Genomic DNA, 27,181 nt, shown 5'->3' on the forward strand with positions numbered 1-27,181 from the left:
TGCCTTATTGCCCTCCAGATGCTCTGCTAACATCGGGTCATTTGGAGTCACAATGTGATTGGTTCTTCATCGGGCCATGTGTTTCAGAGCCAGACGTCGTTACTGCAGCTCTGGGCATCTCCATTTACTCTAACAAGGCTCTCTCACACACACACACACACACACACACACACACACACACACACACACACACACACACACACACACACACACACACACACACACACACACACACACACACACACACACACACACACACACACACACACACACACACACGGCAATAAGTGTTGTTGTGTATTAATATCAGGAATCACCTGCTGTCTGCAAAGCATCTGGTTTGTTTGTGATACTGCTGCACTGTTTAAAGCATCTTTGGGACACTGAGCAGAGTTGTAGGCAGGAACAGATTACATTCATTAAATGAATCTGAGAAGAAAGGGATAATGCTGCAGTATGTTATAAGCTTCTGATGAAACTGTAGAGTGGAAGGATTGGTTGAGACCCCAGGAAGTAACTTCTCCCGACCAAGACATTGTCAGGCACAAAACCCAATACAAAATACATGTTTGTTTAAACACTTGGACACAGTGTGTTCAGGGATATGAATGGTGCTGGTAATGCAGTGTGTTGCCTTTGGGGAGAGCTACTCTTAAAACGGATACTTAGCTTAAACTTTAAAAGAACAAGGCAACAGTTTCAGAGTTGGTTGCCTGTAGCTGTTTCCAGTCAGTATGAGCTTACGCTAAGCCAAGCTGTATATTTCACAAGTATGTAGGACAATTGAATAATTAACGAAAGTGAAAGACCAAATTTCGCTGAACAATTCCTTTTACCTGAGCGTGAAATTGTGTTGGTGTGAAATCCATGGGAATCAAATCCAAATTGTCTTCAGCAAAATAAAAAAACAACAGAAGCCAGTCCTGTATTGACTAATTCCTCTTTAATAAAACATCTGATTTGACAGGTTGAAAAATAAAGATGATCACCAAGACCAACACTAAATTCCTCCATCTTTCATAATACATTCAGTCAGACTCTGGGTTTACACTTGAGTATGTTCGTGTTGGGTGGCAGAGCGATGTAAGTCAGGCTCTGATGGATGCACCCGTGAAGCTGCAGGCTATCAATCAACTCCAGCTGATTCTGATGCGGCTCAACCGTGTGCCGTGGAGGAGGGAGTCAGCTGTTTCCTGCTGCCTCAGTGTGGGCAGCGGCCAGTTCATCACAGATGCACAGCCTCTTACCTCCGCACCAGTGTTGAGTCTGGGGAAAGCAACTGGCTGGACCAACCGATTGGCTGTATTTGGATAATGAGACATGCTCCTCTCTGGCCAAGAATCCAGCAAGCGAAATACACAAATAAACAACTATTTAAAGGTCCCCTATTATACTGTTTTTCATTACTTTAATATAGGTCTCAGATATATACAAAACATGTCTCTGAACTGTTTGGCTCAAAACACCAAACAGACCATTGCAGCATTACCCATAATCCCCTCTGTTTCAGCCCTGTTTCCAAAGGGCTGATTCTCTGTCTGTTACTTTAGATGAAAATAAGGAGCCCCTCCCCACGCCCCTCTGAGAGAGATTTGGTTACAAAGAACTCAAAGGTGCTCTAGGAGGAGATTCAGGTGATAAGGTGGGGGGGGCGGGGTTACCTTGGTGGTGATTGGCTAATGGTTACACAAGCCAAAAAAAAATCGTTATGACATCATAAAGTGGCCACAATCTGATCAGCTTATTTTCAGACAGGTTTTTAACTATAAATGGATCAGTACAAAAAGAGAGAGAATCTTTTTACACAGAGAGGACACATGTTTATGTAAAGTAGATTTTGTATAATAGGTGACCTTAATCAAAATAAGAGTAAATAAGGTGCTACAATAATAGTCAGAGTCTTTCGTTAGTGAAGGGCAGAGATCCATTTCTCTCTCTCTCCTCACTAAAAGCTGCAATTTGATTTGAATTAGATGCCCAATATCATGAAAAAGGACACTTGGTTTGATTTCCTCTATACCCATAACTATCTAGGCTGCAACAAAATGATCGATCGCAGACTCAATGGGTCACACTGGTATCTACTGCAGCCCTCCTGATCTCATAAGACCTGATGAGAATTGATTTAGCTATTTATCATAATACTGGCATCTGTGTCGCCAACCCACCATTACACTATCTGACTCAAACACACTCGTGGAGAATACGAGCTGTCCATATCAGACTGTGTATCATCAATAGCAATCCACTCTCTCAATGGAAGGACCTTCATTCAGAGATTCAACCTTGAAGGAAATGATCCACAGAGATGTTGAGTTTTATAATGGAGCATCAACTGACTGATGTTACACAGACAGGAGTCGCCAGTGACTAACAAACACGTCTGGAGTTACACCACCATCTAGTGGGGATTTCTAGTACACACAGAAACACACACAAAGAGAGACAGTGTAAATCCAAGAACATAATTGGTAAGCGATGAACAAAGAAAACATTTATTTGTATAACAACGAAATCACCAGCAAAACAAGCAGTTTCAAAATCAGATTTGTACCAACTGCAACCTGCCGTTACCTCTCCGTTTACATGGTAGCTTTGGCTGCAACTTCTCATCTGATGGTGATGGGTACTGTATGTTTTAGCCATCTCCTGTTTAACATTATGCATGTGTACCGCTCTTAAGAGATATAAATGACCTGCGTTAAAGTGTACATTAAATCATAACACTTTAATGTTTTGGTTAGATAATCAATAGCATACTTTGAGCCACTTTAAAGCCCACGTTTAAGTCAACAAGAGCTTGAGTAATGTATGTAGAAAGGGCAAGGGTTGCTGACCTGCTGAATGTTGACTGCAGCTCTGGAGGAAAACTAACACCTGCATTTTTGGCAAAGAACACCATCCACTGGGAAACACCAGGAATACATGACCCGGAAAGTGGACATTTAGTCAGATTAAATTAAATGATTAATTGTTATCTCCATTAATTGTTTAGCCTATATAATTGTAGGAGACAAAAGTAGTGCCTTAAAATGTCTTTCTTTGTGAGTCTAAATAACCTATTAAGTGTATTATATATATACCAGCCAAAAGCAAAGAAACTCAATACTCGAGACTGAAAACAGCATTTTTTCCCCATTATTTTATGAAAACATTACGTCAGCTCTACTGTAAATTAATTGTAGGATAGTGGGTGATGCAACGCACATACGAGTAGCATTTCACTGCAACAAAGGATCCAGTTTGACCTAATAAGAAGTATTAGTTCCTGATTACGGGCGATACATTTTCATATCAGACATTTCAGATCGACTCTTCCACATTTCCTACTGATACATACTGAACAACTTTTATTAGAACAAAATAAGACATATTTCATAAAATTCTTTATTTATAAACTTGATGCAAGTTTACAAATTACTTTACATGGTCAAAATCACCCTTGCAATGAAAAAAAAAAAAATGGAACCAAACCAAAGCATGCTTACAGTGCATAACTTTATAACCCGGCCACTGCAGTTAATGAAGCAAGGTAAAGAACCCAGAGTCAGGCTCACTCACACCTCAGACCAATATGCGGCTCGCCAAGCAGAGAAGGTTTCTGTTAGTCAGACGACGGGAGTCGGTGTGAGAGAAGCTGTTACTCAGTGCACTACAGACTCGGAGTACACCATTATTCCAACGGTCAGGTTCAAGGTGTGGGCTAACAATTGTTCAGATGGCACACAAGTCTGCTACTTTAGTTGGGAATCCTGGCCTCTTTAAAAGGGTGATCCAAGCAGTCTGGATGTCTCGTAAGCCCGAGTGTCTCAGAGTGTCTGACCCGGTTCAGTAAGCGGCACACAGGGATAACTCCCCCTGTGCACTGATGTAGGAAACCACAAGTAAACAATTATGAAAAAACGGATACATCTAGTCTTATTACCACCCTAACCCACCACTCTTTGCCTTCAGTAGCTTGGGGAAAAACACCCATTGATATATTGACATGCAAAATACAGCAATATCAAAGAGACAAGGGTCGATGTGTCGTGTCGTGAACCCCTCGTCAAGCGCAGGTTAATCTGAGGGCGAGAGCGAAAACCCTGCTCATTCCAAAAAAATGGCTTAATAATTATTATACCTCAACGTCTATCCAGAAAGTGTGTGCAATTCGACAGCACTGCGATGCCTCTTGGTTGTTTTAAAATGGCCCAAAGGAAAGATTGACACATTCAATCTTGCATTTCGTGACGAGATTCTGAAGCGATCCTTAGCAAAGTCGAGTGTGCAGAATGTATTCCTGAGTTTGCTTCTCCAGAGAATGCAGTGGCGGGCTCAACAAAGTGACCAGAATGAAGTGAGTAGTACATTACCGATGGCATCACAACAGCTAACAACCATGCCGATGATCCATACTCGCGTCGGGCTATTTTATTTTTTTGCTTGAAGAGGTGAAGTGACACTCGTTATTCATATCCTGCAAGTCGTCCGACGTGTGCTGAATACGATGTTTCATACCCATCTCTACCTGTTTCCAAAACATTGGTGTTGTGACTAGGGTTAGTATCACTGAGGAAATTCTAAATCAACTGAGGAATGACCGCATGAATTAGCATAACTAAGCTTTCTATGCTGGTTTTCAGGACAATATACTTAAAACAATGCAAGTAACCACACAATAGAACACCCACAACAAACGTGTAACTGCATTATTTGGAATGCTCCACACAGTTTTCTGCATATTATTCACATTACATCAAAGACCCAGCGCGCTGAGGGGTACAGCGGCGCTGAGAGTGGTTATGAATAGTAACCAGAGAGGTGGTCATGGGAAGAGCTGGGTCCCTCCCGTGGCAAATCGGAACAAATAATTATCAAACCTACACAAATATTCTGGAAAACGGAACAGAGTCCAGTCGGTCTTCCCAGGTGAAGCCAGAAGGTATGCGGTCGAGACTATTGCTGTGAATTTGAAAACTCTGGCTGCATTTAAACAAAAAGACGAAGAAGAAGAAGAAGACAGCCATGAGGTCAAGGAAAAGTCAGAAGGACAAAAGGTCACTTTTTCCTCCAGACTGTAAGGACTGCAGGATTGGCAAAGTGCTCAGGATGTGAACCAGCTACAAGAACTAAGCAGGTGACTACACTGTTAAGACTAATGTTCTCCAGTACAACAAAACTCCACAAGACCGTGTCCTCACTGCATCGCCGTACTGAGGTTCATCCGGTTTGAGTGAGTAGATACGAGAAGCCAAACCAACAGCTGTGTGTTCATGCCAGTATTGTTAGGCCGTTGTAGTAAAGAGGGAGGTGCCTACATCAAGTAAGGGGGAATGGTCCTGTCGATGCTGCCAATAACATGAGGATTACAAATCAATAGTTTAAAACAAAAAGAAGCGAGAACAAAACTGCAGTAGTCATTAAGCTTACATAAGATCACGTGTACTTTTGTTTCCTTCTGCAAGAGTATCCATGAAGCAACTTTTTCTTATTCTAAACGGGTCTTGAGAAGTTGCAATGCCCTTTCTGCTAATAGTCAAGGGTATATAGTAATACAGTCTTTGCCCAGTGAAAGACCCAGACAAGGTTACATTATAAACAATTAAATCATTTTGCAGAAATACAAATTTACATGTTTACACGTGGAGTTCAAATCGACTACATTACTGTGTGATCCAAACCAAACGCGCCCCTGCTTTGCCAGCTTTTTGGGTTGCAAAGCGACGGCGCTCCAACCTCTCCTGCAGCGAGACGGAAAGCTGCTGGTTGTGATGATGATGATGATGATGAAGACAGTGGTCTCGGCGGGATGTCGTTTGTCATTATGGGCTGTCCCACCCAGCCGGCCAAAGTCTCTTTATCGTCCTCCCGACCTCTGGGCTTTCGTGCTTTAAAAAGGATAAGAAGTTTGAAAGCAAGCGAGCCTCAGAAGCGTGTTATTCTAGACGGAGGGATCTTGGCATTGCGAAGATAATACACGAGCACAATATTACAGAGGCCGTCCATGGAGAGAAAGGGAAGTGGTTCTTCCACCAGCATTTAAATGTCCGTCCCAGCCACCACTGCAACATGTCAGGGATCCAGTATGTGTCCCTCAGCCTCACACTCTGCAGGCAGACAAAGCCATGCTGCACCTTTCAACTCTCAGCCAGCAGGTGACCATGGCATGCTCAACACCTCACCCAAAGGCCGAGTGAGCACGACACTTCGTCCACCGGGAGCATGGAATGAATGTCGCAATGGAAAGAGATTGTATCAGACCACAGATGTACAGAGAGATAAATATCGAGGAGAGTAGCTGATGAGTTTGGATTGAACTTGCAGGTGTGTGTGTGTGCTAGTATCTGGGTGGGCACTGAATGAGGAAATTGGTTTGGAGATCGGAACAAAAATGGTTTGCGGGATTAAAACAAAAATATATTGGTCGCAAGGAGAAAATAAACAAAGACATGTGGTCCCAGTGCAGGAAAGGCAGGAGTGTTTTAGCCGTCCTCCTTAGGGGGTGTGTACCAGCCTGAATGAAGAAAAAACAACAAGGAATGACTGTACAGTAAACAAAAACAACAACGTGGAGTCAACAGGACGCCAGCATTAGAAGGTTTTTTTTTTATTTGCACCATTATTGCCTGGCTTTACCTTCATTTACAACCTTATCTGGTTCCTTATACAACCAAATCAGTGTTTTCGTTTTGGTAAGGCTTTATAAAACATTTATGTATAATGAAAAAACTGGGGGGAAAAAAAAAATAGTTTTATTTTGATTACGTTGTTTTCATAATCGTTGCAAGCCAAAATCGTAATTGCGATTAAAATACGATTAATTGAGCAGCCCTAGGTCAAGGACAACAACACACATTTGCATTAACGGTTATCTTTGTCCAACAGACACAGCAGTGCTGTTTCTCCAATAACATTAGCTTTTAAATGGCAATGTTGATTAGTTTCTTGCTGGCTCAATTTTGTTTAAAGCTGCATATAAATTGGGTTAGACTGAGCATGCAATGATCTTACTCTGCTCGGCTTGTAAACAGGCAAAAATCAATGTGAGTGATCAGAGGCACGGAGCATTCAGTTCATTTAGAAGTGTGCCCTGTCTGTGATTGAAACCGAACGTGATATTTAAAAACAGGTATTTGGTTAGAAGTAAGCAATATCAAAAATAATATAACATCATAGTTGTTAAAGGTAGGGTAGGTAAGAATGGAGAAAGCAGCTCGAGTGCGCTAGAATTTGAAAATACACACCGGAAAAAATCTGTCACTTCCTCACAAAGCCCCTCCTCCAACACACGAATGCGCACATGACCAATGAGGGCACGAGATAAGTTTGTGCACAGATGGAAGGCTGACAGGCAGGTAGGCCATCCAGTTACTGGGCCGGCTCAGATGATTGGTCGTGCTTTTTACAGCGCTACGGCTTCCACAGATGACTTCCTTTAATGTATTGCTATCGGGATGTTAAGAGCATTCCATGGAATATAACAAAGTGTTTCTGAAGTGAATTACCTACCCCACCTTTAAGACCATAAGGACATTTGTAATCTTTTATAATAGAGTATAGTTAATAACCAGAGCACCCATGTTCTTTTCCAACCAACACCAATAAAACCTTTTATATCAGTTCATTTTTCCCTTTAAACTGTGGGTTTTCTTCGGAAGTGTTTCCTTGTACGATGTGAGGGTCTAAGGACAGAGGGTGTCGTCTTGTCATACTGATATTCTGTACACACCGTGAAGTCCACTGAGACAAATGTAACATTTGTGATATTGGGCTATATAAATAAACCTTGATTGATTGATTCATTATAGATTTATAGGAAATCAAAAAAGATGCATTTAAAAAATACCAACACTTAAGAATCCCTGACTACGCAGTTTAGGTCATACAAGCAGCGTTGTTTAAAATATAAATATACAGAATGGGTACACTGAGAGTAACCTATATTCACACTAAAACTGTTAAATATAATGCTTTATACAAATATTATAATGTCTTTTAACGAAAAGTAGGGATATAATGTGTTTTATAGTAGTGTGGACTATGATACTTGGGAATAGAAAAGTCAGTGAGGGACAATGATGAAGTAATATGATACTTGACCGTATATCTTTTTTAAACTGTTTTATAATATATTATGCTAACAGTTATAAAACATTTTGAATATTTAGGATTGCAAACTATAACCATACTGTACTATTAACCGATATAACGCTTTATAAGTAAGCTCATAATAGATATTAGACATGGGCGTCATAGGAAGGCCATTTTTATGTATCCTTTTTTATCAAAAGGCATGTTGTGCATCGTTGGTATCTATATCATTTACACAGATTGAGTGCAATGACACACACACACACACACACACACACACACACACACACACACACACACACACACACACACACACACACACACACACACACACACACACACACACACACACACACACACACACACACACACACACACACACACACACACACACACACACACACACACACACACACACACACACACACACACACACACACACACACACACACACACACACACCACACACACACACACACACACACACACACACACACACACACACACACACACACACACACACACACACACACACACACACACACACACACACACACAGAGCTTTGAAGCATGAGGGATTTGGTTTCAGTAAACAAGGTCAGTAAGGCACTCCGTATTAAACTGGAGACAACGACACTCACCGTTCTTTTCGTGGATCTGAACCAGGGATTTGTAGGACTGCTGTGCTCTGGCAAGATTGTACTGGTTCTGCATCACAAGAGGAAAGAAACTAAATCAAGCTTGGGTTTGTGACCGCAGTGCAGAACAAGAAACGGCAAGGACACATGTTTCCTGTAAGCAAAAACATATCAAAGCAAAAAGATTCTTCCTTTCTCTTTATATTCAATAAGGAAAGACCGCACCACTTCATTTCCATTCACTGCAAAGAAAAACACAAGACTTTGTACAATTATGTATGATAGAGGTTATAATAGTCAAATTATAGTGACTATATTAGGGGGGAATACATTGCCTTGAACTCAGCAAAACATTTCCTGGAAGAAGTCTTTTACAGGGAACATTCAATCAAACACTTCCAGTAAATGAAAAGCTCAACCAACTTGGATACGAGGCAGGAAGAATATTGTCCCCTTGGCAAAACTCTTTCCTACTTTATTGATCCAAAACACTGCTCATCTTTTTTTTGTGCCACTTACTCCAACAATGACATCATGTTAGCCTGAGAGTACGGTGGCTTACAAGTCTTTTTTATATTTGTATTAACTGTCTAGCTTGGGTTATATTAATCTACGGGGGAAATTAGGACTGGCCTACAGACTAGGGCTGCTCGATTATGGCAAAAATCATAATCTCGATTATTTGGGTCAATTTATATCGCGAATATTAAAAAACGATTATCCATTTGAACAGTATGTTTTTAACAGTTGATTACCCTGAAGTTTAAGTATAATACAACTTAAAAACCAAAATAAATAAATAAGCAGCCCTACTACAGACTTGTCTAAAACGTTCCTTGTGAGCCTTAGACTGGAGCCACACAAGAACGGTAACGCAAAGGAACCAAATTCGATATCAAAAAAGTCTTCCGTCCACACGCAACAGGCACCAGAAACGTGTCCGTTCACACAAGACCGCTCAAAGGCGCTGTAGTACATATGCCTGGCCTGTAAGTGGCGCTGTACTTCTGCCACAAAACACACCAAAAGCAGCGAAGAAGACTTCCCGGGCGAGAGGGGTACAAGTTGCACATGTCTACAGTAACAGCTTATTTACAAAGGAGGCATCTAGCATCCAATGCGAGTACTTTACGTGGTTGTGTGTGGGGTTCTGAGCTGCAGAGGCGAAGGTGTCCTGCACTAAATAGTGTGCCTGAATGCATCCTGTGCGTACACAGAGGGACAGTGCTGCTTTCACTGCATGGGCTGTGCTGACTGTCGCCATTCTATAGATTTTGAGGAAGCCGTATTCACCTTTTCATACTTATGTGGAGTTGTTTCAGATGAAGTGCTTAACCCAGGCTGAGACAGGTCATGACACCAGGGTGTTTAACATGTGTTGACTTAATACTCCGGTTACAGCCGTTGATAGAATGTTGTATGAAGAGTCAAGATCATCATACCGGTACATCAGTCATGAATTATTTTTTACAGTACTTTTTTAGCATAACACATTTTCATTTAAATCTCACTGAGTATTTTGCCTCCGACACAACACTGAGCCTTTACTCCTGTTAGCTCTAGTGTATAAACTGTTAATGATCCACTTTTGGTTGACAAAAATACAGATTGCTCTCTGATAAAAATAACTCCACCTATGCAACAAGACCTTATTGCCCATGGGGGGGGGGGCTGCTGTAAGAGGCATTAGCTAATCAATGAACCCATTACATTTAAAACTATCAAAATATTAAGGAAAAGAAAACATGTTTAAACATAATCCCGGTTGCACATTAAGCTTAAACGGCTTTTATCATATTAGGAAAGGATAAGACCTAAACACATTAAACAGTAACACAAACTACTTAAAGTCTACATCAAACATGCCTAAAATAGGGTGTGCCTCCGTGGACTTATCAAACTCAGAAGCCAGAATAGGGAACATGAAAAGTACAAATGACAGCAGAAAAAAAGATACCAATCTAACTAGGCCAATCCAGACGCGACACGCGGCACCTCCAACCCTGCTCGCATTTAATGAACAAAGCAACGTGCAGAAGACTCTGGTCCTCCATAACATCCGTCATGTGAGCTCCACATTATCAAAAGAGCATTTCCTGATTTGAGAACGACACGTCTTTCTCACTTACCTTATTGGCTCCAAACTGCACTCTGGCTTTTCCTTTGACTAAAGTGGCATTGATCTGCATGATGACAGACTCAATGGAATAGGCACTGCTCCAACCCTGCAATCGGAACATCAAAGAGTAACAAATGTAAAACAGATGCAAATATAATCCAACATTAATCTTATATTATTCAGTGCAAATTCACAGCCATTTGCACTTGAGTTACCTGTTTGGTGAGAAGCTCCATGCACAGGGCACCTCCTCCAAGGACATACCTGAACAAAGGAAAAAGGCCACTTTTAAACAGTTTGTTCATAACGGCTAACGGGTACTGTCTCAGTTGTTCCGGCCCTCCAAAATCCAGGTTCTTTCCGGGGCAACAACCGGGCTGAGTATGCTAAACTAGAGAGAGGCAAGGGGGCAACAACTACAACAAGATGAACATATTTGACCGTGATTTAAATGATGCCGAAGTAACAACATGCTGATACCGGTTAGTAAAAACCATGAATTAATGCTTTGACAAGTCTGCAGACAGACGGCCGGTGAAAAACCCTTTAAAATGCGTGTTTTCTAAATGGAGATCGGCTAAGCTAACGCGGTATACGCTCCGACCGTCCACACTCACAACAACGGCCTACAGACATAAATAAACCAGCGACTGTACTCGCCATGACACAGGCAGTCTGTGGTTTGTACTTGTTTAACTTTTGTCTAGTTTCTGAACAGATATGAGGAGCTGTGAGCTCTGAGGGCTAACAGCTGATGTTGGTTTTGTGGTTCGCATTGAAGATGACGTCACGGCTCCGCCTACACTGCGTTACTATAGTTACTGCCCCAGCTACTAAACTGTAATGGAAACGCAGCATAAAGTAAGCCTGACCATACCGAGCGAGGCCCTGTCGTGGAAATGTGCCATTAGTCAACCCCAAATAAGAAAATAATCAATTGGGATGGAAAGAGTGAGTATCAGCGAAAATAACTCACCCTCCGGACAGCACAGGCGAGACCACTCGGACAAACGGTGGATCAAAAGGGAAGTTATCCTGTAAAAATGACAAGCAAAAACAGTAAATGAACAGACTGCAAAGACTACAAAATGGTGTTTCACTTTAATGAATGCAGAGTCAAATGTACTCACTTTATATGAGAAGTTCAGTAAAATGTAATCCATTCCTTCCTTTTCCTTTAGGACTTGTAAATCACTGTGTAAGGGGCTATCTGGATCCACTCTGTTGGTCATTAAATGATGCAATTAGTCCATTTTTATTTATGCCGTCATGAAGGAAAATAAAAAATGAGAGCAGGTCCCGATTACTTACGTCCTTAGTTTGACGTGCCATTCGTACAGGCTGTCGTTAACAAGCTCCACTGAATAGATGCCTGAAAAACACATTTAAAAAGAGTTCTCAGAAGTGTCCTAACGCGAGGTTCTGTAAAGCGATCGAATGGAACATTGTTCAAAAGGAAAAGTATTTTACATGTTCTTTAATTAGCCAATAGCAAGTCAATATACCTATAGCCTTCACTTAAGCATACAAGAGATTGCCGCAAGTAACAGTAGCTTACAAGCATTAGGCACCTTTGGAGTTTTGCATAACTAAACTTAAACATGATGGTTTATTTACTGCAATTAAGGATTGGGAACCAAACTCACTACTTAGTGGAGAGAACATGTCCGTACTACCGAGTTACATTGAATGTATCTTTGGGCAGCTGAGAGCGTATCTTGGCGAGTGAATATGATGCGATGCAGAGAGAGTCAGCAAGCTGGCGAGCGGATAGAGTGATTATTAAAAACTCAACACAGACAACGTACGCTGCAGAATTTGTAATGTGAAATGCAAAGCTGTCCAGGGCAACGTGTCTTGGATGTGCTTCCCCTGAGACACTATGGTGTGCGTGTGTCAGTCACGCTCTGCCCTGGAAACAGACTGGATGTCTTACGGAAGGCTGGGGGAAGGGAGATGGAGGTAGGGACATTCATTTTTCTTTTTGTGTGGGGTGAAAAATTAAGTTTAAGTCAAATGAATTACACGTTTGTCATTACAGAGAGTGAAGTATTTCAAATAGGTACCGGTATACAAATACAAGGTACTAAAACTGCTTCAAATGTTAATGGTACCCAACCCTAATTGCACCACTAGTCAATCACACAAAGTGGATAACATCGATGAGTATTGTGTGCAAGGATTTGTATATCTTTGCGAGTTTCCAGCGAGACAATATTATTTCCCCTCAGATCTGCACCAAAGCACATTGAACCTCGTCTAAGAGCATACCTGTCTTGTAACTCTGAGACCTGTAGATCTCTCTGAGCTCCTTCATCAGGCGGTCAGACGCTTGCACAGATCCAGACACCGCTCCCTGCGAAGGTCAAAACAACAATTCTTAAGAAGAAAGACAAAAAAACATATTTCTTTGCAAGCCACTGTGAGGATAAGCCTGTTATCTGTTAGGATATAGGACACATGATGTTACCGACCATAAGACCTTCACAGAAATATGTATGTTCTGAATAAGGACTTACGTTTAAGTGGTCCTGCCTCTGGTTCTTTCGGATCTTCTCCAGGATGGCCAGATTCTCCTTCTCGATGCCATCGTCCTCAGATTTCTTCCCATCCACAGGCTCCTCCTCTTTCATCTCATAGTGGTCCAGATCCTCTATGTCCTGTTGGTTCATATTTGATATTTTAGACGTTTTAAATCCTTCATGGTTTTCAGAAAAGTAAAACATGCAACAATAGCTTAGGGATCAAAGCCAGTGCCAAGTCAGGAAATAAATAAATATCAAGGACAACTAGGTTATAATCCGGTACCACTTTACAATGAGACTACCCTTATATATATATATTCATAAAGGGTTTATAATTAGGTTGTAAACACTTTATTAATCATTAAGAACCATTTATAAACCAGTTCTGTCATAGTTTTCATACGTCAACACAGGCTCACTATTTGGCAAGACGGCGGTGTGCTCATTCACTTTGAATCGGGTGACGTCAAGCTTTGCCGAACTGCATTGTGGGAGTGTCGCTTTGCTCGCGTTGCTCGCTTCAAAAGTTGAGCAATGTTCAACTTTTGAAGCTTTGATGGAAGCGTCAGCCAATCAAATCATATGCCAGTACAAGCTCTAGCCAATCAAACCGCGTGCTTGTGTGTCCGGGGCGGGAGATTCATGCGATTGGTTGTTGGTCGAGTTTCAGACACGCCCGCCGGCAAGCTTCAACGTACGCCGCCGTGTGGACGCTGCGTTATAGTGGCTACTTAGCAAGAATCAACTCGGTGAACAACAGATACCAAGGATGCTGGCTGATGAAGAACACGAAGTAAGCTAGGTAGCCAATATAAGGCTTAGTCATCTTGCCAAATAGTGAGCCCACATTTATCTGTACTGCTAAGTCTTATATTGGCCACCTAGCTAACTTCGTGTTCTTCACCAGCCAGCATCCTTGGTATCTGTTGTTCACTGAGTTGATTCCCCCGCATCCATCTTGATGTTTCTTGGCATCTCTTATGACCATTTATTTACGAGTTACTAACATCTTTAGTTGCCAAAAGGGAGCCTTATTGTAAAGTGTAAAACAAATCAACATGTATTAATGAGTTACTACCATTTATAATAAGGCTTAGCAGTACAGATAAATGTGGGCTCACTATTTGGCAAGATGACTAAGCCTTATACTGGCTACTTAGCGAGAATCAACTCGGGGAGCAACAGATACCAAGGATGCTGGCTGATGAAGGAGACGAAGTAAGCTAAGTAGCCAATATAAGACTTAGCAGTACAGATAAATGTGGGCTCACTATTTGGCAAGCAACCGGTCACAGTTGCCCTGTTTATCTCATTTCTTATAAAAGCTTATTAATGATTTATAAAGTGTTCACAACCTAATTAATGAATGAATTACAAACTATTCGTAAACCCTTTATAAGGGTAGTCTTATTGTAAAGTGGTACCTATAATCCAATCAAAAGTAAAGACAATAATCATGTGAATATATTGTGGGGGGTTACAACAGACATACCAGTCAAAATATATTCAAACACTGGCCTTTGTATTTGCATATACCATACGAGCATGCAATACTGGCAGACTAACATTCCTCTTGGGTAAGATGCGAGGGAAATACAATACTTTATTACAGGGCATCAAGCCGTAAACACAACTTACCTCTCCCATCTCTTCTTCCTCTTCTTCTTCAGATGTGACCTCTTCTGTCCCATGCTATACAAACACACAAACAAATAATTGAGTCAAGTTGTATAAAGTCCCCTGACAGAGACTCCCACATCTGATTGTTTATTTTTCATAAAACCACATTGTACTGACCCATAACAACAGGAAGAGCATATTGATACATTTAGAGAATAACTTCATATAATGCACCAAGGCCCTCTGTAGTGCAGGCTGCTATTGTAATACTCAGCTAAAGTGGTTCAGAAGTGCATAATAAGACATCCTTAGTTGAATATTGATGCCTTATTTCTTAAAAATAATCAAATACTGGCCATGTCCTGGTTGTGCAATGGGGACGTATTTCACAGGAGTAAACTATGAAGCATTGCCTTTCGGTCTGGAGCCACGGGCCCCGCAGGCAGGGGCTGGTCCAGCATCTCCACATCTGGATGTTGGGGAAGGTTGTACAGTCGACAGAGGTCACATATGAGTTTCTTCAACTGCTGCAAAAGCTGGGGGAGAGGAACCACAAAAGACGAGGGGATGCAGAGTTAGATAAACGGGTTAAGATGGCAGATGCAGCTCCATCAGAAATACTATTGCCGGCATGGTTCAACTGTACACCCCAGCAGGTTCACTCCGCTCTGCATCAGCCAAGCGGCTCGCTGCACCCGCACTGCGAGGGGGACCCAAGTTCCCATCAGCAAAAACACGTGGGTTTGCTATCCTGGCTCCAAAATGGTGGAATGAGCTCCTCATTGAAATCAGGACAGCACAAAGCTTCTTCCGGCGCAGACTGAAAACTCATCTCTTTCGACTCCACTTCGAGCAATAAAATTACTAACAAAGCACTTATATGCTAACAAAGGACTGGCTTATCTAAAGCTAGTGGAGTAGCACTTGAAATGTCTTAGCTCTGTGAAACCTCATGTACTTATATGATTCTGTTTTCTTCAAGTTTGTATCTTCTTGGTCGAATGCACTTATTGTAAGTCGCTTTGGATAAAAGCGTCAGCTAAATGAAATGTAGTGTAATGAACCATGATGGATTACCAAGTCAATTGTATTTGTACTACTGCATGCTCAAAATGTGCACATTCAAAATGGGCTGATTGCTTGGACTTTGATTTTCCTGCTGGAAGATTTCTCAAGAATCGATCATACACAAAACTCAACACTTGTATCTTAAACAATATTTACACCCCCTAAGAATGCTAGAGTACCATAGTAATCCTTTGGAGGCAGTAGCTGATATGAACAACAGATAAGTTCAATAGTGTGACATAATATTGTAGTGAGTGATGTGGAAGAGCAAACTGTATACAGCATGCCGTTTGTCAGTTTAAGGCCTGAACATATTTTAAACCATGTAGTTGCAAAAAATGATTTATTTCTGAGTGCATATACTACCGAAGCTCCAATCAGAAGCAGAATATGCAAGGCAGCTACATGCACATTTAATAAATAAGTTCCATAGATCTCAAGAGCTCACACTGGACACTGCCTCCTCAGCAAAACACACTCCAAGTGTGGATTCATAGACATGTTGTCCCAATGATCTAATGACTGAGCCATTTGATCTGCTGAAGCACTGCCAGTTCCTATTTGGTTGTCCATTTTCCACCCATTACCCAGATACAAAGTCACACACTTTTATGCATCACATGCAAGTTGTTTTTTATGCTTGAACACCCAATACAAAAAGGGATAATCCTTCTAGGTTTGTAAACCTTGTAAATATAACACTACAACTAAACCAGCATCAGTACATTCTCCTTAACTAATTAAATGTAGCACACATCTTCAAGAATGATGCATAAAATGTTAATAAGTAGTACTAAAACGTTGTGAAATGTAGTCTAGAATATACATTTAAAATCCAATACTAATGTAATGTAGTGTTTAACAAATGTAAAAGATAGCTGGCTTAACTAACCAAAGTTCAGAATAAAGCTGGCTTATTTAACACAACAATTGTCTGCCTCCTATCTATGGAGCTTAACACAGCAGGGTGGCATTATGTCACAATAATGCAAGGAGAATTCTCCTGCTGAGCGGCAGCCTGGTCAATACTCAGCCAAGCACTTTGGTTAAGTCAAATAAAGTGTAGTCTTTTCATTATACCATATAACACAGACATGCTATGACGGTATTATGGTAGCAGCTACATCAACTTTGTTTTGATAACATCGTTATCTTTTAAGTCAGATGTGGTAACGACTCTGCTCAATTCTCTTTGTTAACTTGAATGGATCACAAGATAAAGAAAGAAACATTTATACTGCTTGTTGAAGATGCAAAAGTGCTTGTGAGGCAAATTAGGGTAGTTAAACCAAATCCCAAGGTTGCAGTTCATGTTTACTGCAGTGTAATGAAAATCTGTTATAAAACAGTTAAATAATGCTATTTTTATTATTGTATAAATAAAAATATTATATTATTGTATGACAATTACTTATTTAAGAATATCATGCTCATTGAGACAAATAAGGAAAGTAAGAGTTAGTGAATAGTAGTTATTATCACTAATAGTTAGTGATAGTGAAAGTATAGTAATTTAAACATGTTGCAACCGTCCCTGAGGTGTGTGGCAACTGTCTATAGGGTGGGGTTCGTTGCAACATCTGACTTTTTTTTCTTTCAAACGTATATTGTGAGTAATCTATCATATATATTAATATTTAAATGGTAGAGGGAATTAGCACACATATGCAAGTTTAATATATAAATAACGTGTTGGTCTGGACCGTATTGTCTCCGGGTATCTCAGATATATGCAAAAAGGGGTTGCAACTGTCCCTAGTCTCTACTAATGTATGTTTATTGATAAATGTTCACACAAAACCTAAATGTTCTGGCAATATTAAGTTATTTTGTCAGGAGATCCTCATAAATGGTACATACATTGTTGACTGACACAGTGAAAAAAAGAATAAAAAATAAATACCAGGGTGCTGCCTTTTCTCACATCTTCCAACCTCTCCAAAACTTGCGCCAAGCTCGGGTCGTCAGAGTCCACGAACCATATTGGCGGCGTAGATGGATAAGATTCCTAAAGACATGGGACACAGCAAAAGAGAAGTTACATCAATCCATGTGAATTATATACACTAGCAGAGGTGGAAGAAGTACTCTTATCTTGTACTTAAGTAAAAGTAGAAATATAAGTGTAGGAATACTCGGTTAAAAGTATAAGTCCTGCGTTACAAATGTTACATAAGTAAAAGTATAAAACTATTAGCATCAAAATATACTTAAAGTGCCAAAAGTAATACTCATTATGCAGATTGGCCCATTTTCTAATAATATAAATCATTTGTTTGATTATGATTATTGATCCATTAATGTGTTTAATTACTTTGCAATCAGCAGGGTAGCTTATGAATGTTTATTTGTATTTTATTTCCTTTAATTTATCAAAATCTGCAAAGTAACTAAAGGTATTAAATAAATGTAGTGTGTGTAACATGTGAATTGTAGTGAGCTAGAAGTACAAAGTAGCAATTACAATTTAATTACCCAAGTAAAGTACGACTCGAGTATATCAAAATGGTACTTAGGAACAGTACTTGAGATGTACTTAGTTACTCTACATCTCCGTGTTAATTAGCATGACCTAGTGCTAAACATAGAAATCATTAAATAACGTAACATTTGAAGTGGCGACATTAGCATTCAGAGTGCGGCGTTAGCTAACAGCTAGGGGCTTAGCAGCACTGTAAAATGTTGGATTGTCAGAACAACAAACCCCCCCTCCCCCCCATTAATACTGCGTAGCTACCATTGACACTGGCTTATGGAACTACGCAAAACATCTCCCGCATAGCATCAAATTGCACAGTCCTGATGGTAGACTGCTACCTGGTTAGCTCGTTAACCAGCTAACTTCAGCTACCTAACAACCCAACAAGGGAAGTGTATAAATCCCCTTACCGTTATATTACAGTGGATTATTAACAGTTTTTCCCCAGTCACATTAAACTGGCAGCTCAGCTCATCAGGCTTCCAGTCAATGATCCTGAAACGTTCGTGATTTGGATCAAAAATGGACTCCAAAAACTTCAGTTCGGCCTTAAGCCCCGACACCGACATCTTCCACGCATCTCCGGCCGGGCCGCTGGGGAGGGGGAGAAGTCGGGACTTAGCTCTTTTTTTAGCTAGCTAAAGCCACAACACAAATGTCAGTAGAAATTGGTTTTTAAAATGTGGGCAATGGATGGCTGTCTGCCTTGGTTGATGTAGCTTGATACCCAGTACCAGCTATGAGCAACGTCCGGTTTAAATGTCAGCGCAAACGGATAGATTTGCAGATTAAGTTAGCTAACGTTAGCTAGCTTTCAGTTAGCGTTTGAAAACAGCGCAGCGGTTGGCAAGATGCTAGCGGGCGAGCTAGCGAGCTAGTCCGTTGTTGTTGTCTTTCCGTCTATTGTTGTTGTCTGTCTGTGATAACAACACTTTAAGGGCTCTCACTGTGTCCTGTGACCTTCTCCTTCACAGTCCCATCGAGCAGATCTTTATAGATGACTCAACCGGGGAAAGATCACACCATGTCCACGATCTGAACTTATATCCCGCAGTAGAGGGATAGTGTTTTTCATCCCGGTGTACAACTGTAGCTGGCCTCTTGTGGGGTTTAAAGATGGCGTTGTGCAACCTCCCCGTCCCCGCAGAATCCCAGCATACAGCGCGTCAACACATTATTTCAAGGTAAGAAAATAAAGGAAAGTTTACAACAGTGGATAAAATACATGGATAATTTAGCAAAGTTATTTTGTTTTTTGTTAGGGATAATTCCAATTTTCAATTTCCTGCATCAGATTTTACATAACCGAATTAAACTGATTCATTATATTTAGGCCTAATTTACCCTGGAAATTATATCTGATGCAGTGTTTATCACAAGTTGGTCTTACTTGATATTGTGACTCAGCAGTCATTCTTTCAAATGATCAGAAAATAATTATTTGTTCAATTATTTATAAATTGTTACAGAAATGTGCATAGGCCGTGCTTGTCAATGGATTATAGGCTTTGTTTGACTATTTCTATTTAGGCTAGGCTACATCAGTATTGTCTACATATAATTTGATGTATAATTTTCAGATTAGCATATGAATCCTATTCAGCCTGTATGAGGTTATATAATTCCAACTCATTATACATTAATTGTTAAATATCTTAACAGAAACAAGACACATGTCTGTAACATCTTGTTTACTACAGGTTTCCTGCACTTAACAGGTTAACATAAAGAATAATGCATGTAACCGTGACTATAGGTTACAGATTAATACACAGCAAATGTGTTTATATATGTATTACATTCTCCAAGTAGTCAAGATGATGATATAAGTAACAGTAAACAATAATGGACATGAACAATGAAAATAATGATGATATCAAAGTTTAGCCAGCTACGTCACAAAATAGTCTTTCTAGGAACAAAAGCAAATGTGATATCCCCATCCAAAATTATTTCATTAGTAAGTCTGTGTGAACTCAGCCATCTGATTTGTAAAGAAGTAGGCTAATGAATGCATGTTCACTTTTAGAATCAGGATTGTGTGGTCTTGGGTTTTGTCTTACAAGGATTTATCCCCAATCATAACATTTGTTTGTTAAATGATACTTCCTCATGAGTACAGAATATGGCCTTATAAATATTGACCCTAAATAATTCAATGGCTGTTCAGCCCACATATCATTTCCTTACCGCCTTATGCATACTGGGTTGTAAAAGGAAACAAAGAGAAACATAACAAGCCATAGTTCACACATGCCTTCTGTCCTTCTCCCTAAAAATAAATAAAAGTGCAGTGTTTTACCAAATCATGTGTGTAGTAGTGCCAGGCGCCCACTAGGAGGAAGTGGTGGCTCAAGGTCTGAACAACTGGTTTCGGTTTAGAGATGAATAAGCTTATGAAAACATACTTTCCTTGATACGGTTCTTTACTCACTGGTCACTAGGATTCAGGCTTCATAAGCCTACCTTTCCCTTTTGTGTATATGTTTCTCTTACAATTTTTACATTATTTTGACAAACAACAAAGGACAAAAGTCTTTTGACAATGTCATTTATGTTGGGATCCTTCTCTTAGATTGCTATCTCTTATTCAAATTTGGAAATGCTTGACTTTTAGTTTAAGATTTCATATTTAAAACTGGGCATGGCAAATATTCTTAAGGAAGCCGGTATGTTTGAGTCCTGAAATTAATTAAACCGATTGTGTGGGTTTCAGAGAGAACACCAAACCTTAAAAGCACATTTTAAAAGCCTTTCCCTTTATGGGTCTGTTGTCAGGAGAGATTTGCTGTGCTGTCGCCTCTTATTATGCTATCACAGGGTCTCCCTTTCGACAGTGATAACCTCTCTTTTACTTGGCCTTCCCCAGAGTAGTATTCTGCGATAGACAGTTGAGGACAAAGGCAACTCTCATGAACATTACTGGAAGAAGTTTAGTGCTTAATGTCTATTTTATACATACTTACATTCAGTGGATTGAGCAGAGGAATGCAAATGTACAAGCTGATCAACCTATAGCAGTGTGTTGAATGCTGCTTTCAGTTTTTGATATGTGTTTCCGTTTGAGGTCTCCATATTGAGGAACAACATATTGATGTATCATTTGAAAGGCTCATAAACTAAAAGTGTGGGTAGGAGTGGTTGGCTTGCTTATCAAAACTCGTGCAGGTCGCTGCTGATGTGTATAGACCGAGAGCAGTTTGAGCACTTCCCCTTGACAGCATTGTCGTATGTCTCCACACTAATTGACAAATTCTTCATTTCACAGTGTACAATATTGCAACTGTGTGCAATAAACTCCAACACTCTACCTGAACTCACTCACTGAGTGTCAGGGACTTTGTTAATGCAATGGTTCCTCAGGAAAGCTCAAGGTTTCCGGTCTAGCAAACACTGTAATTCATGTTGAGGGGGTTTGGGAAGCAAGAGTGGAGGTGGTGTTGTAAAATCAACAAAGATACATGTGGCGAACACAAATTGTGAGCCACATATTGTTTGATTATGTTGTATGCCAATGGGTGCATGACTGAGGGGTTCTAGCTGTTTTCTGCTTTATATAGTATTATTATTATTATTATTATTATTATTATTATATCACAGCCTACTTCTGGATATAAATATATGTTCTACAGAAATAAGAAAATACACTTCACTGCATCAGTCACGAGCAGTAGGAGGCTTCACAAGAGCTTAAAGTGACGATAGATCACGTTTTGATCAATATTATACAGTTGGATTAAATGACTTACAGACCTGATCATTAAGTATGAAGAATAAGAAATATCCCTTTTTAAGTGTTTATTTTTATTTGTAACTAATCTTTCATATTCCTATCAAAATTCCCTTAAATATTGCTGACCTGTGTTTCCTACTTTCACTAGCAGGTAGATCAATAAGTCGACACCACTGGGGTATAATTACTCTGGATTGCTTGTTTATTGAGGACACTGTGTTGAGGGACTTGTCCTCTACATGTGTCTACTGTATTGATGTCATGTTATAGAAGATAGCCGCTGTACAACATCCTGCCAAAAATCAATTAACCCTCAATATTAAACGTGTCGCACCTTAACACAGCCAGTGAGAGGTTGACTTTGTACTGTCAGACATATTCATTACACCAGACTGTATTCTCTTAAATCAAGTAAAGTAATCAGAGAAATGCGTGAGTACACTATGCATATGTATGATAAAATATCATGTTCTGTGTTTTGTATCAATTGCACCAACAGTATTTCCGTCATGCACACGAAAGGGAGGATACAGTCAATACATATTTAAGGCTGATTGTTTATACATTTTAAGAAGAGCATATATTCAGTGTTGGCACAAAGGCAAGAGTCAGGGGTCAAGGGTCAGCACAAAATCAAACAAATGTCTTAGATTGAATCCTGATGGTCTTTTCAGTCACATTTTATGATTGAGCATCTGACATGCAGTTTGTCACAGCGGGCATGTGTATTTATACAGTCTATGGTATGCACTAATAAAGAGGCAGATTGCTGGTGTCTTCTGTGATTCATCCTGCTCTTCCGTCCACCATCTGCACTTGACGAAAAGCTAATTAAAACCCTGCCTTGTCTCTTCATTCCATCCCAGACAGCAAGAGCAAATCATCTCACACCATTTACAGCCTCTATGGTTTCTTTATGAACAACACCATAGCTAAGGTCAACATGGGCAGCATGGAGGCTTTACATGCCTTAAAACTCATTATAAGATGTAAATGCACTTTCATGTTTTATTTCTGTCATCCCATTTAGATTCTGACTTACAAATCATTACGTGTGAGTAAGAGGTAGGACTTCATTTAACATCAAAATACCTGGGTTTCCCTTTGCTCCAGTCACATAGAATTAACAGTAAACTTAAGTGAAACTGAATCAGCTGATCCCTCTTAAGTGTTTAGATATTTAGCTATGGATAGCCAAAGCCATTTGTTGTCATACTGCTGATCCTCCACATGCAGCGGGGCAGTTTGTCAGAGGAGACTGGGCCAATCTCATCAAGGAGGACCCATTTTTATTATTTTTTCAAGGAAATAGTAACTGAGACAATGGTTAGCATCCAGGAAACGGAGCCCTTATAGTTGGAGTAGCATTATGTATCATCCACAATTCTGACAGACATGGTAGTTGGTTAACACACAGCATTTATGTTTAACATTAAGTACTACATTGTAATCAGTGTGCGAAATACCCGTCAATAATCGGGGGGTCCCCATCTCCCGTTTATTGCGCAATATACCGGTCGAATATTTCTCAATATGCAGTATGCCTCCTATACAATATGCCATGCATGCAAGCCAAGACAATCAGTAGTCTATACTATAGCAGCGTTTCTCAACCGGGGCGCCGTCTGGCGTCTTCAGGGGTGCCGTCAAATAATTCTATATTCTGACGTTCATATGAATGAATGAATACGCGACCGTTAAAGAGCCGTCTGTTTTCGATGCTATGCAAGGAAATGCTTTTGCCAGCCAAAATAGACGATATTTGTGAATACATGTTTTGAATTGTAAATACTGGACATAGTAAGCTTAAAAACATGTTAGTGACCATTGCAAGTGGCAAATAAATATTATAATTTGAGACCCCCCTCAAATGTAGCTGTTGAGGCTTTCAGGGGGGCTCAGGTGTTAATCAGGGGAGTCGAGCTCCCCCGGACCCCCCCCGTATTTCGCACACTGATTGTAATGCTTCTTTGCTCTTCTGGTTAGGTGTTAACTGTATGTCGGTGTCTCAGCTAAGCAGGTATGATACAGCAGCAAAGAGACTCTCCTGTTGGCTTTTAAATGTTTAAGCTTTAATCAAGTTGGAAAAGGTCGCTCAGAATACGCTGAAACACGAGCATTGGTTTGAAATGGGAGTACGTAATTGTGGCTAAGCCGAAATGTTACCAAAGAATAATAATGTTTACACCACTGTCTTCCAAAACATAATTACATTTAAAAAAAAAACAAAGCACTTGTCAATTTCATGGGTCTTGGGTGACTTAAGTGTTTCTCTAATGAGCCCACAGAGGGCAATTACTTTCAAATAGTAATGAATGTAGAGAAAATGTCACCTTGAAGAGCAGTGGCATCGCCAGAAGTGTCTAAACAGTACTTTACTTCATCAGTAAAAAAGTTAAAGCTATGAGTCAGGTTGGAAGGAGACATCTATAGGTCTGACACTTTGTATTCAAAAGCATATTACACTATAACGTAGCAGGGTAACCGATGCAGCACATTGATGAGTTGTTTTTGATTCAGTTATCAATATTAAGTTTGGAGACAGTGTAATGAAAACACAACCACAGCTGCAATATGTGCAAGAAGAATGAGAGAAACAGCTTTAACAACATTGACTTTAATAATGTAGCACATCTTATAAATGATGCTGTGTGATGGTTATATATCTTGAGTTCAGGTTAGTGTGATGTTCATACCTTGCTCTTTTATAATACATCTGTAAGATTCATAAAGCAAAGGTGTTAGAATTGTATTGTGAAACGCCAATATAACAGCCTAAAAAGCAAAGACAATTTGTTTGATGGCCATCCTTATATTTGTACGGTCATGTATTTTTCATAAGTTTTACAGGGTAATGGATACATGGACTGTGTTGTGCCAATCTAATTGGATAAGGGTTATCTGTGGAGCATCGCTGTTCAGTGGGATCTGTTGTTCCTCATGTGGGCTAACCAAGTAAAATGCTGCCTAATCACATTCAAACCAACGTCTATTTACTTTCTGGGGCACTGCTGCTCTGGCAAGAGGCAAATGGGCCTCGTATATGAGTGCAGCGCTGCCAATCTATCCATCCTAATGCTAATACAGTTTACGGGGCTAGTGGGAGACCCTGACAGGCTGACAATGGGGGAAGGAGGCCTAGCTTAAATCAATTAGCTAAGAGGACAAATATCATCTAAATCATACTCTGCCTGGAGCTGGGCAACGGGCCTGAAATGGGAGCAGCACATGCAGGCAGAGAGTAGCACTTACTCAGGGCTAGCCAGGGTTCTGATTGAGGTGCTGACAGATAAGCATTACTGTATCAACTACTTCTGTACTGAGCGGCCACCTCAGAAAAAGTTGAATCGGAGATCAAACTTTGATTAAATAATTTGCCTTGTCAATCAAAAAGCCGCTGCATTAGAGTGAGTGTTCAGTGTAACCACTAAACCTTTTGACATTGTGAAACTGAGCCAGAAGTCAATGGCTTTTATCTGAATCACTTTGAAAACCTCAATATGCTTAAAAAAGTGGGTTTCAGATTGCCTAACAATGTCTAAATCGCTCTTTTGGACTGCAGGGGTGGCTTCAAACTATTTCTTTTTTTAAAGAAACAATGTATGACATATTATGACATACAGTATTCTGTCCTTAAGGTCAACAGAAGAGTCTAAACTTATATATATACAAAATCTAAAATATGGTCTACAATGTACTCTTTCCATCACACCATCCTCATCCTTGCTATATGTACAACTCATTTGTTGGTGTTTGCTATCATTAATAGAATCTAATGTCATATGTGGAAATAGTAGGATTAGGATTATTAAAACAATGTACAACAATTTGATCTGTTGCATGAATCTGATTGATCTAAAGTTAGACGAAGAACCTTACAAATGCTGCTTTTTCAGACATGCGTAATACTTTGAACTTTCTTTCACATGAGAATGTTGCCTAAGTAGCAGGACAATCTGGATCCTCTCTAAGATTGTCCCCCAGACGTCTAACTGTCTGCCTTTCAGTCCTGTGAATATGGGCGGCTGTGGAGTAGAGTGAGGGATGTCACACAATGAGAGAGGGAAACATATGGTGGCTTTGCTGAGAAGCTGTGTGTGGCAGATAACACTTTCCACCAATGATTCTGATCACAGTGGAGATTTCAAGAAGTAGAGGGTCTCAAGGGAAGCAACACACCATCTGCGAGCTCTGACACATCCAATTTACCTCTACCAGTGGACCAGTCTGTAACCTCTCTCTAGCTCTCAACAGGAGAACAGCAAGGGAAATAGTCACGCCTGAAAAAAACTACTTTTCAGACAGGTCAAATGTATCTATAAAGTTAAGCAGAGAAGATTTTTGATAGCCTACGGTCCCTAAAGATAAAAGAAAATACGGTGTTTGCTAAGATGCTTAGAACATTAGTACCAGGGAATGAGAAGGGAAATATGTAACTTTTTTTTAGTATTTCAAGAATAAAGTTTTCGTGCTAAAGTTTGATTTATCCTAAAATGTTTACTTTATTTTTTAAATGTCAAGTTTGTTCTCAACTTTATACATATATCTTACCCTAATACTGTTCGGTACTTATGATCCTTAAGCCGTGTCAAACGTTTTATTTGGATGTCCTCCTTATCAGCTACAACACTGCCATTAATGAACAGTCCAGACTAAGTTATTATCAATACGAAGATTACAACTTACATCTAACCAAGCCAAGGACATCCTCCTAACCTCGCTCTCTGGTCCAATGCCAAAGAAAAGCATGTTCATTCAAACCAATTAGGGTTATTCCTTCATCGTTAGTCACATTTTTATAGCGTGAAGATTTTTATCTGAAAAAGGATTTATTTTATGTCTTCAGATTAGATAAACAAAAGGGAACAGAAGCATTCAAATGCCACATTGAAGAGATGAATCACTATTCAATGTCTCAAACGTTTC

General features: G+C 40.0%; 1 protein-coding gene across 1 annotated transcript; it reads right to left on the minus strand.

The window, feature by feature from the left end:
* Positions 1–3,373: 3,373 nt before the first annotated feature.
* LOC117440600 (ubiquitin-conjugating enzyme E2 Q2-like) lies at positions 3,374–19,651 on the minus strand. Its single transcript, XM_034076837.2, has 13 exons — positions 18,933–19,651; positions 17,947–18,051; positions 15,389–15,511; positions 14,994–15,047; positions 13,350–13,490; positions 13,102–13,186; positions 12,142–12,202; positions 11,961–12,051; positions 11,807–11,865; positions 11,046–11,094; positions 10,841–10,936; positions 8,715–8,781; positions 3,374–6,496 (listed from the first exon to the last, which is right to left on the minus strand). Exons 1-13 carry the CDS (start codon positions 19,089–19,091, stop codon positions 6,465–6,467), a joined length of 1,122 nt encoding a protein of 373 aa, XP_033932728.1. The 5' UTR covers positions 19,092–19,651; the 3' UTR covers positions 3,374–6,464.
* Positions 19,652–27,181: the final 7,530 nt, after the last annotated feature.

Source organism: Pseudochaenichthys georgianus, chromosome 3, assembly GCF_902827115.2.
Source record: "Pseudochaenichthys georgianus chromosome 3, fPseGeo1.2, whole genome shotgun sequence".
Taxonomy (NCBI): domain Eukaryota; kingdom Metazoa; phylum Chordata; class Actinopteri; order Perciformes; family Channichthyidae; genus Pseudochaenichthys; species Pseudochaenichthys georgianus.